The sequence below is a fragment of the Eleginops maclovinus genome, chromosome 5 (assembly GCF_036324505.1).
Source record: "Eleginops maclovinus isolate JMC-PN-2008 ecotype Puerto Natales chromosome 5, JC_Emac_rtc_rv5, whole genome shotgun sequence".
NCBI classification, from domain to species: domain Eukaryota; kingdom Metazoa; phylum Chordata; class Actinopteri; order Perciformes; family Eleginopidae; genus Eleginops; species Eleginops maclovinus.
In genome coordinates, this window is record NC_086353.1 from 24,907,929 (window position 1) to 24,920,085 (window position 12,157).

At 40.2% G+C, this 12,157-nt stretch overlaps 1 protein-coding gene across 2 annotated transcripts in view; it reads right to left on the reverse strand.

Annotated features, from left to right (window-relative positions):
- Positions 1–12,157, reverse strand: part of LOC134864293 (endonuclease V-like) — a 111,269-nt gene that overhangs the window by 98,311 nt on the left and 801 nt on the right. For both annotated transcript variants that reach the window (XM_063883145.1, XM_063883144.1), the window contains exons 2-5: positions 11,172–11,343; positions 7,854–7,988; positions 3,653–3,692; positions 2,589–2,701 (exon numbers count right to left, since the gene is read on the reverse strand). In XM_063883145.1, coding sequence (XP_063739215.1) covers positions 2,589–2,701; positions 3,653–3,692; positions 7,854–7,988; positions 11,172–11,343 — 460 coding nt within the window. The remainder of the gene's footprint in view (positions 1–2,588; positions 2,702–3,652; positions 3,693–7,853; positions 7,989–11,171; positions 11,344–12,157) is intronic.

The following is a 12,157-nucleotide window of genomic DNA, read 5'->3' on the forward strand; positions in this document are numbered from 1 at the left end:
TCTTACAAAGATCAATGACATCTACAAGGAATTAGCATTTTATATTTTCCTCAGGGAAAGAACTTGAGGTCAATTATCATCACCTTAACCTCAGAGAAAAAGGGGTTCATGCTCTTTCTATGACGAGTGTCTCTCACTATGTTAACGGTGCTTCACATTATTGTAGTTATTAAAACATTTTTCAATTACACAAGCAATAAAATACAGTGGTATGCAAAAGTTTGGGCACCCCTCTGAGATTTCATGACAATTTGCTTTTCCTTTATAATAGAAGATCACAGCAACAACATTTGTTTTCCTACAAAGATGTAGACGTTTTAGTGTTTTCCAGACCAAAATTCTTAGGGTAGCATTACATAGTTTTATTATAATAAAATAAAATGCAAAAAATGGGATGTGCAAAAGTTTGGGCACCCTTATAAATAGCATTCATTTCAACACCTGTACGGATTTATAGCTGACAGGTTGCTGCACAAAATTGCTTTGATTAGCTCATTAGACCTTCAATTACAAAGACAGGTGGAACCAATCATGAAAAAGGCTATTTAACATAGGTAATAGCTGGCTGTGCCTGGCCTAGGTTCTTTCTTAGGGAGTGGCAAGATGGGGACCTCAAAACAACTCTCCACTGACCTGAAAGCTAAGATAATCCAACATTATAAATTAGGAGAAGGGTACAAAAAATTATCTGACAGGTTTAAACTGTCTGTCTCCACAGTCAGAAACGTAGTTGTGAAATGGAAGGCCACAGGAACAGTCCGTGTGAAGGAAAGATGTGGTAGGCCGACAAAAATAGGGGAAAGGCACAGGCGAAGGATGGTGAAAATGGTCACAGAGAAGCCACAGACCACCTCCAGAGAACTACAACAACATCTGGCTGCTGATGGTGTAGTTGTTCACCGTTCCACAATCCAGCGTACTTTGCACCAGGAAGAGCTCATTGGAAGGGTGATGTGCAAAAAGCCTTTCCTGAGTGTTAATCACAAGAAGAGTCGCATGAGGTATGCAAAAGCACATCTGGACAAGCCAGAAGCATTTTGGAACAAAATACTGTGGTCAGATGAGACCAAGATTGAGTTATTTGGTCATAACATGAACAGGTATGCATGGCGAAAAAAACACACTGCATTCAATGAAAAGAACTTGTTGCCCACTGTAAAATTTGGTGGAGGATCTATCATGTTATGGGGCTGTGTGGCTAGCACAGGTACTGGAAAACTTGTTAAAGTTGAGGGCCACATGAATTCCTTACAGTACCAGGAGATTCTTGACAAGAATGTTCTAGAGTCAGTCACAAAGTTGAAGCTACGCCGGGGTTGGATTTTTCAGCAGGACAATGATCCTAAGCACCGATCAAAATCCACCAAGGAATTCATGCAGAAGCACAGGTACAATGTTCTGGAATGGCCATCCCAGTCCCCAGACCTTAACATCATTGAAAATGTATGGATTTATTTGAAGAAGGCTGTCCATGCACGGAGGCCAAGAAACCTGACTGAACTGGAGACGTTTTGTGTGGAAGAATGGGCCAAAATACCACCTGCCAGGCTTAAGGGACTTGTCTGTGGCTACAGGAGGCGTCTACAGGCCGTTATTGCAGCAAAAGGAGGCAATACTAAATATTAATGGAATTATTTCTTAGGGGTGCCCAAATTTATGTACATGCCTATTTTTGTTTGAATGCACATAAACATGTTTCTGTTTGACCAATAAAAGTTATTTCACTACTGAGATGTTTCTGTTACCATAAGGTATAACATATGTTAAAATGAAGTTGCTGCTTCAAAAGCTCAGCAAGTGACAAACTGATGCAGTGGTTTTCCTAAGGGGTGCCCAAACTTTTGCATACCACTGTATGTGTAAATCAACGTAAGGAAGAATACTCTGTTCATCCTGTTACTTTAGACTCATGCTCATGTGGCAGATTTAACTTTGAGTTGTTTTTATTCTTTTTTTAAAAGTCACCGACTGCAGACTGAAACAAAATAAACATTTGCATATTAATGAAATCCAGATTTTGCTGTCCCACAGGTATACTTTGAACAACCAGAATTTGTTCCAGCTTGATTTGTATTCAAAACGTCACAGACCTTGTTGTGCATTGGCTACAGAAGGAGGCCTTGGCTTTAAATAAAAGTCACATTGTCAAAACTGCGCACACACACACACACACACACACACACACACACACACACACACACACACACACACACACACACACACACACACACACACACACACACACACACACACACACACACACACACACACACACACACACACACACAGCTAGATGTGTAAGTGTGAGTTCATGCGCACGTTCAAAGGTAATTTAGAATTCAGTCCTTTGCCTCATCCCTCTGACATTTCTGTGCTTACTTTAGAAGACGACGAGGAATAAACACACCAAGAATGAGGACATTTTTACACTTTGATACCTTAACTCACATAATTCATCTTTGACTCTGGTCATGGGTGGCAAGATTTTTCTTACAAAAAGAGTAAACAAAATATGATGTTTACACTGACGATAGATCCTAGAGTGGCAAAGCACTACAGCACAGAAAGGAAGACAAGTAGTGCCTCACCTGTGACTGGTGCTCCTCATCCTTGTAAACACCCTGCACCTGCAGCAGGTTCTTGGCCACACCCACACACGGCAGCCCTGACAGCACCCCGAGGTGACATGCCAGGCCGAACTCTGCAGGGAATAAACAGTGAATGGGTCAAATTCAGATGGCGGTTTGCTCTTGAAACAAAAGTGTTGACTTTGTGTTATTATATATTATTGTTACATGAAGACAGCCTTGCACACATGTGACTGCAAAAAACATCAGTATTAGTAATGGATAATGTGCAGCGAGGCAGTCATTATTGGAAAAAGAACCCCCGACAGGGTGATCATGGAGCCAGACGCCTAGAGGGATGCACATCTTCCCGCTTATTACACGGCTAAAAACTAAACAAACTAACACCTTGACTCCCACTATTAATTGAAATGTATATTTTATTGACTTGAATCTGATCGCATTGCTTCCGCTAAGAAGATAAAACTCTGATCCACGGCGCACCAACGGCTGAACTCCGACAACAACCACCTAATTTAAAACGAAGGCAGCTCTGATTAATGTTTTCTGTGACTGTCCAAGTCTGTTCACAGGTTCTGATCCACTAACAAGTCTTTAAACACTGCAGAGCCCAGACCGTGTTCCTGTTAGTGTTCACTTCCTGTCTGTCCTCTGGTGATTTATCTGACGTCCAGCGCTCCGTCTTTTAACCTCTTTCTTTCTCTCTCTTGATCCTGCTTAGCAACGGTCATAATAGTGCTAAACAGCGGTCTATGCTACTGTTATATTGATCTCTGAAATTTCCGAATTGACCAATCACAATCGAGTATTCAACTAAGCCATGTAATAAGCTATATTTTTATAAAAATTGCTATTGGCCCAGACTTCATCAATCACTGCATCCCTAGTAAATGCAGCAACACCTAAATTAACGCGTCATCACTCACACACATGTGCTTTCCTTGCCATTAATGTATAAAATGCATTTTTCTGTCTGCCACTTAACACATCCTGCTGTAAATCAAAAAGAAGGCACAAATATTGCAAACACTTTCCCTGTGTCAGCTTAGAGCAGACTGACTCACCTCTGTAATGGAATAGACCATTCCCATCCACAAACACCACCTGTGGAGAGGGCACAACGGGACAAAGTTAACCTAAAGTATAAAACAAATCTATAGCTGTTAGGTTTTTTTTTTTTAAAGTGGAGGACCTTTTGCACAGCAGACATTTTGACATCAGGAAGAGCAGAGGTGTGATCAGTAATGTTAATTAGGCTGCTGAGAGACTGCAGTGCAGCAGAGGCATCGATGTAGTGACGGGATCCTCCTGTGCTTCTTTCCTGTTAGGAAGTTAAACCTTAGCAGGGAAACTTTGTTCTGCTTATCTACAGTCTCTCACCCCGACTGCCTGTGCCTCTGTCGGATGTCAACATAAAGGGTGAGTGTTTTATCCTGAGCTTCTAAAGTAAGAAAGAGACAAGATCTTCACACTGATACTTCCAGCCCCCCCACACTTATAGAAGCCAAAAGTGAGTCTACACACATATTACCGCTGTGGATCATGAGTCACTGGGAAGGACTAGCATGTCAGGGGCAGGTAAAGGGAGCGCTGAAGTGTCAGGGGAAGTATTTGTGTGTGCATGATTTTGTGTTGGGGTGAGAGCGTGTTGTCTCTGCGAGCATGATGAAAGAGTGGGAGGGAGAGAGGGAGGTGCGTGGGCTGCGACAGACAGAAGTGAGTGGGTGAGGAGGAATTAGAGGCAACTTTTTGAGATACAGTGAGCGCTTTGTCATAGGAGTTGCAATTAATTCAGTGTGTTTTAAGAAGTTAGGAAAGTTTACTTCTGTCTGTGTTTTCCTGTTTTATTTGGAAAAGTGTTCACCCCCCTATTTACAGACAAGGACAAAATTGTTGGTACCCGTCCGTTAAAGAAATAAAAAAACACAATGGTCCCTGAAATAACTTGAAACTGACAAAAGTAATAATAAATAAAAATGTATTGAAAAATAACGAATGAAAATCAGACATTGCTTTTGAATTGTGGTTCAACAGAATCATTTAAAAAACTAAATAATGAAACGATGGTACCCCTAGAAAGACTGAAAATAATTTGACCCCAGGGTCATGTTAAACTAAGGTGTGTCCTTTAATTAGCATCACAGGTGTCTTCAGACCTGTAATCAGTCAGTCTGCCTATTTAAAGGGTGGAAAGTAGTCACTGTGCTGTTTAGGATCATGGTGTGTACCACACTGAACATGGAGCACAGAAAGCTAAGGAGAGAGTTGTCTCAGGATATTAGAAAGACAATTATAGGCATGCATGTTAAAGGTAACGGCTATAAGTCCATTTCCAAGCAGCTTGATGCTCCTGTGACTACAGTTGCACATATTATTCAGAAGTTTAAGGTCCATGGGACTGTAGCCAACCTCCCTGGACGTTGCCGCAACAGGAAAATTGATGACAAATTGAAGAGACAGATAATACGAATGGTAACCGAAGAACCCCGAACAACTTCCACAGAGATTAGAGGTGAACTCCAAGGTCAAGGAACGTCAGTGTCAGATCGCACCATCCGCCGCTGTCTGAGCCGAAGTGGACTTAATGGAAGACGACCGAGGAGGACACCACTGTTGAAAGCAAATCATAAAAAAGCGAGACTGGAATTTGCCACAACGCTTGTTGACAAGCCACAAAGTTTCTGGGAGAATGTCCTTTGGACAGATGAGACAAAACTGGAACTTTTTGGCAAGTCACATCAGCTCTATGTTTACAGAGGCAAAAATGAAGCGTACAAAGAAAAGAACACTATACCTACTGTGAAACATGGAGGAGGCTCAGTTATGTTCTGGGGCTGCATTGCTGCATCTCGCACAGGGGGTGTTGAATCTGTGCAGGGTATCATGAAATCTCAAGACTATCAAGGCATTTTGGAGCAAGATGTGCTGCCCAGTGTCAGAAAGCTTGATCTTAGTCGCAGGTCATGGGTCCTCCAACAGGATAATGACCCATCACACCAGGGTCATATCCAAGACGGCTCGACAGCGGCTCTTCATCCTCCGCAGGCTGCGGAAGTTCAACATGGACTCCAGGATACTCTGCAACTTCTATAGGTGCACCATCGAGAGTATCCTGACTGGCTGCATCACCGCCTGGTATGGCAGTTGCATCGCCCTCAACCGTAAGACTCTACAGAGGGTGGTGAAAACTGCTCAGCACATCACCAGGACGGAGCTGCCATCCATGGAGGACCTCTACACCCAGCGGTGTAGGAAGAAGGCCGGTAGGATATTAAAGGACCCCCATCACCCCAGCAACAATCTGTTCTGTCTGCTGCCGTCTGGCAGACGGTACCGCAGCATCCGGACCAAGACCACCAGACTCAGAGACAGTTTTATACCACAGGCTATAAGACTACTGAACTCCTATCTGTTTATAGTACACATATCCATATATTACACATATCTGCCATACATATCTGTTTATAGTACACATATCTATATATTAAACATATCTGCCATATACATCTGTTATACGTAATATATGCATCTGTCCATACCTCCTCATTCAACAGTGTAAAGTGTTTAAATACTCTCAATGTATTCCACATCCTCAAATCTTTATTGTTGTTATTGTAAATATTCTTCTCTCTTTTTGCACTACTTTATTTATCTTATTTGCACCATGTATGTTGAGTTGTTGGAGGAGCATGGGACATAAGATTTTCATTGCCAACATATGCGTTGTATATGCTGTGCATATGACCAATAAAACCTTGAAACCCAAAACACACAGCTAAAAACACCTAAGAATGGCTCAGAACAAAACGTTGGACTATTCTGAAGTGGCCTTCTATGAGCCCTGATCCAAACCCTACTGAACATCTGTGGAAGGAGCTGAAACATGCAGTCTGGAGCAGTTTGTTAATGAGGAGTGGGTCAAAATACCTGTCGACAGGTGCAGAAGTCTCATTGAGAGTTACAAAAATCGCTTGCAGTGATTGACTCAAAATGTTGTGCAACAAAATATTAACTTAAGCGTACCATCATTGTTGTCCAGGCCAGTTTCATTATTTAGTTTTTCAAATGATTCTGTTGAACCACAATTCAAAAGCAATGTCTGATTTTCATTCGTTATTTTTCAATACATTTTTATTTATTATTACTTTTGTCAGTTTCAAGTTATTTCAGTGTGGGTTTCCTTTCTTTAACGGAAGGGTAACAACAATTTTGTCCACATCTGTATGTCTGTTGTTACTTCCTGTCTGTGTGTCCCTCCTGTTTGATTACCTGGTCGTGTTCACATGGTGCCTTTTAGGGGAGTCAAACTTTTCAGGGGGGGCCACATACAGAAAAATAAATGAAGGGCTATATTGCTTCATAAGTTAAGTTATAACTTCAAATGTAGGTCAATTATGCTTGATACTTTAATATGCTTTAAGAAAACAGCCTACATCACATCTCTCCATAAGGTTTCATTTAATAGAAATATAAAGAGTATATTTCAAGCTTTTTATGTAAATAAGTTATTTGGCTTTTTTCTTATCAACTTAGATTTGTTAGAAAACTTTTATTGATTGAAATTATTTGAAAAGTGGGCTTATTAAAACATGAATACTACTGTATGATATTTGTTTACATAAATATTTAAGAAGTACAATACAACACAAGCACATTTTCATTTGTGGGCCATATTTCATATTACTTTTTATGTGTATAGTGCTGTATTTACCGGAGAAACTGCAATGGCGGATGGTCCTGTAACTTCCGTTACATATCCAAAATGGCGGTCATTTAGTGTGAAAAGTGTCCAGCACACAACTTTTTTACTATTATGAGAACACCATCTAGGTACCCATAGTACATTCTGCTATACTTTGCAATGGGGTGCACTTATGCACACAAAACAGCAAATGTAAGTACAGAAATATGCGATCTGACACACAGCACACGCATAGTTTTAGTTTATCGCGCATACCTTCAAAAATGACTGACCAAATTCCCAGCCTCACCTGTCCTCTACTTCACTAGCAGGTCATGACAATAACTGATGCTATTCTGTTAGCATGCTGATTTAGCATTACAATCAAAGCTTAACTAAGCCCAGGTCCACCTGAAGCTGACCAAGCACAACATAAAGTGAGCAGAGACAATAGCACATAACAAGCGGTGTTAGTTAGAAACATTTAGTTTTCATAGGTTTATAATTTAACATGCGCACACCTAGTCTAGTTCCGCCAATCTAATTCATCTTGAAGCACTGACGTTTTTTGAGCAAAAACTGACCTGAGGGAGAAGTGCGGGCTGGTCCCTCTTCAGGCGCTGCAGAGCCTTCAGGAGGAACGGGGTTTCTCTGAAAGCCAGGAAGCCGGCTATGTACGGGGCTGTCAGGGTCACCATCTGACTGTCCTTATACAGCACCTGGGAAAAGAAAAGGAGACGGAGAGCTGGGTTTCATTCAAAATGTCTTTTTCTGCTTAGGAATGTTCCAAACCGTGGGAAATGACCCGGGACTACTTTAGTGGCAGCCACAATACAAGCTGCTTTCAATTCTCTAGATGATAGGAAAGGAGCTCAGCTACAACATTCACGCACACACGAATCATGTAAGTAATGGTGCTTCTTAAAGGGACCCTATGTGTTCCCTTCAGAGGGAGTTTCTCTCTCACACACTGCCCCGGCCCTGCCTGAAACGCCTTCATTGGACTCCTTTGTTTACTTCTGTAAGACAGTGACATCACTATGAAACACTTTTAGAATAGAATATACCCTTAATGGTCCCACAGAGGGGAAATGTACATTCTGCATTTGACCCATCCTAGTGTTAGGAGCAGTGTGCTGCCATATGTACGGTGCCCGGGGAGTAGTGTAGGGAACAGAGCCTTGCTCAGGGACATCTCGGTAGCACTTGGTCTTTCGGATGTTGAACGGAGAGCAAAACCTTTTTTGAGTTTTTGATTTTTGCCTTTGCAGACCATTTACATGCACAAAAACCTATATAGCACTCTACAGGAAAGGGCCTCTCAAATATTAATTTGATGAATTTGCAATACTATCGACCAAAACGTTATACAGTATGACTGCATTTTAAAGGTGCCATAGAATGTAAAACTGTATTTACCTTGGCGTAGTTGAATAAGGAGAGTTCGGCACATTGAACTGACATACCGTGAACCTCAAACACCATTGTTTCCTCCTTCACGTGCTAATCATGAATATGCTTATCATAGCAGTAAAACAGGTGAATTACAACAATCCCTGTGTGTGACGTCACACACAGTAGTCCAGCCCCAACATCTGCATACACCAGCTGCTGGAAACACTAACGCTAACACTTACCACTCCGTAACGTTGCTCTCCAATCTCCGACCAACTGGCTGTTCTTCAAATTCATCGTTTCCTCCTCCGATAAAGACTCATACATGTAAGGTTGGATGCCAATAGCCTGCATGGTTCATCTCTCACAGTTTCGCGAACTTCACTTACTTCTGTGGGCTCTGAGGCAGCCATAGATTGCTCCTGGTAAACCAGCCAATCAGAGCAGAGCTCGTCATAGTTATTTAAATGAGCCCCAAATAAGGCAATGCAGCTTGTTTCATTCTAGGACCAAATCAGAGGGTTGTAAATGGGCCTGTAAAACCGCATCTGGACCTTTTTTGGATCAACCAAAGTTATACACCTTCTTTGTAGACATCAGAGAACAATTTAAAATACCAGATAGATGCTTTCTATGGCACCTTTAAGCGTTATATTTTAGCCTACATTTTAACTTACATTTGCACTTTGCTTATACTTGAGTAATTTTTCCTTTTTTTAATACCTATTTAATGAGAATAAGAAGAGGAAGCCTGAGGTCCACATGTTTCATTGCCAACAACTGCCTTGTGTAATTGTTGTGCATATGAATAATAAAGAACTTGAACTACAAGCTATAACACACGCAGCAGCTGTCATTGAGGTGCATGGAGGCAAACACAATGATGCCTCGACACAAGGACGTTTTGAGAACAGAAAGTTCAACCACCATTCACAATGTCAATGTCCTCCCCCCCGCTCCGCTACACACAGTGAAAAAACAACAGGCTGTTATGATGGCCAAGAATCGTAACAAAGCATCGTTCTCACTGCTATTTATTCACATTCACAGTTCAAAAAGTGTACAAAGCTCCTGTTCAAGAGCTGTGTATTTAAATGCAGTGTGACAGACTGTGTGTCATGTATCACTTTGTGTCACAAATGGCCTAAGGTGGCAGTGTTGGAGTAAAATGAAAGCAAGCAGGGAACATAATCCCATTATTGGAAAGCATTTCTACACAACATTTCATTAGCCTCATTGGGTCCATGCATCAGCAACGTGCAGTGACAAATGACATTAATTATAACGGCTTCTATAATGAGGAGGTGCCGGCAGCCCATGCTGATGCACAGATAAATAGCAGTGAGGAGGAATGCTTGTGATAAAAAAGCATAATGAAGTGAAAACTGGGACCACCAAGGTCACTTTAACAACATCCAGCTTAACAAGACTCGACCTTGAGCTCAATGAGCTGCAGTGCATATTAAACCTCCCTGTGTATTGATATTGCTTTGCATGCCTGGCTTTGGATAGTAATAACCACTTTCACAGATAATTCCTATTTTCTTCATGATACTATATGCTAGATGTAATATAAAAATGCATTTTGGTTAAGCATGTCATTTACACCGCATCTTGATCCTATTTAGAAATCCTACAGTCATTATTAGTACACCTAATAGTATAAAGCAAACTTAAATAAATAAAAACAACTGGAAAAGAACGTGAAAATGGTTGAACACTGAAAAAACTGAAACATTGACTTTAATTCAATTGATTGTCAAAAAATATCACAAAACGGTATTAGGTTAGTTGAAAGCAAAAACAACTAATCATTTCTATTAAAACTTAATATTATTGCTTTCAACTAACCTAATAAATGTATACTTCGTTGACATAATGCATTTAATTAAAGTCAACGTTTCTGTTATTTCAGCGCAGGTTTAACTTAAAGCTGCTAAATTCTACATTTTCATATCAACAGATCAGAGAAGTTCATGATGGAGGGTCGCAGCAGGAGAAAGGATTTAAGGTGGATTTGAAATCACGTCAGTGTCTGCCAGAACTAAACGTCAGCCTTGGTGAAAGTATAAGTCATTTTCCTGAAGGCTGTTCCTCAGTGGTGTAAAGTAACTAAGTACATTTACTCAAGTATTGTACTCAAGTACTTTTCTGACATATTTGTATTTTACTGTTGTAGACTAACAAAGTTCTGATTTAGATTTTGTAAAATCTTTAAATAATTTGTGCCTTTTGTGACTCAAATGTTAGTCCACTGGTTTCATTTTTAGAGATGCATTTAGTTAAAAGGAGCCAAAGCTGTTAAATAAATGTAGTGGAGTAAAATGACATTAATCCCCTTTTAAACGTAGTGGAGTAGAAGTGTAAAGTAGCATTAAATGGAAATACTCAGGTTAAAGTACAACTACCTCAAACTTTAAATTGTGTATTTTAATACAGTATTTGAGTAAATGTACATAGTTGCTTCCCACCTCTGGTAATCAGTATACAGTGAGGGGACAGCTCACCTTCAGGTCGGGGTAGCTGAGCACCACGAGCTGGGCGCAGGCGTTCACATCGTCCCCTTTGATGAAGGACAGGTCTACCCCCCCCACCCTCTGCAGGCCAGAGAATTCCAGAGTCCTCTGCCAGTCCTCCGTGTCCTCCTCCACCACCTGCTGCCTGAGGCGGGCCTGCTCGCTGCACACATCCAGGGACAAATACTCAGACTAATGCAAATGAACGGATCAAACTGAACAATAAAGTTGGAACTTAATGTCATTTTTCTGACTTACAGTACTGCTGAAGATGTATTTATTTAAGTGATAATGTGAGAAATATATAATAATAATAATAATAATAATAATATTCCCAGTGCCACAGCATGAAACGAATACAAAAACAAAGGTGGAACAGGTGTTTGGTGTGTTTCTCTTATTGTTTCAGCTTTAGGAGTTTTATCCCAAGTGTTTACTTTTATGATCACAGAAGCTTAAACAGTTTATTTGAGTACATTTCGGTCATTTTAACTTTAAAATATACAGCTTGTTAAGTACACAATAATATTTTGATGTAATGACAAACCAAAGCAACTTTATAACCACACAAAAGGTGTTAAGTTTATTATACCTAACCTTTTTAGAGTCATTTTTTGTAAAATTACCTTTGAATGTACACAATGGAAATATTCAAAAGATACTTAATAAATGATAAGTATATATATACTCAAGAGTCCCAAACCTAACCCAACTAAAGAAAGTACTTAATATGGCAAAACTTCTGTATAGCTTTGGTAGCCTCTGTTGTTTACTTAAAAAATTAATAGTCACACAAAAAAATCCACCAGATCTTCAAACTTGAGAGCATGTGAGCTTATAAATAATGTTGGCTGATTCATGATCATCAGAAAAAATATATTGTTTGATATTTCAATAACAATATGAGTCGCTGTATTAGAAATATTTATCATGTTTTAAAGATTAGTAAAACCATCATTAAGAAATATATTGAAATG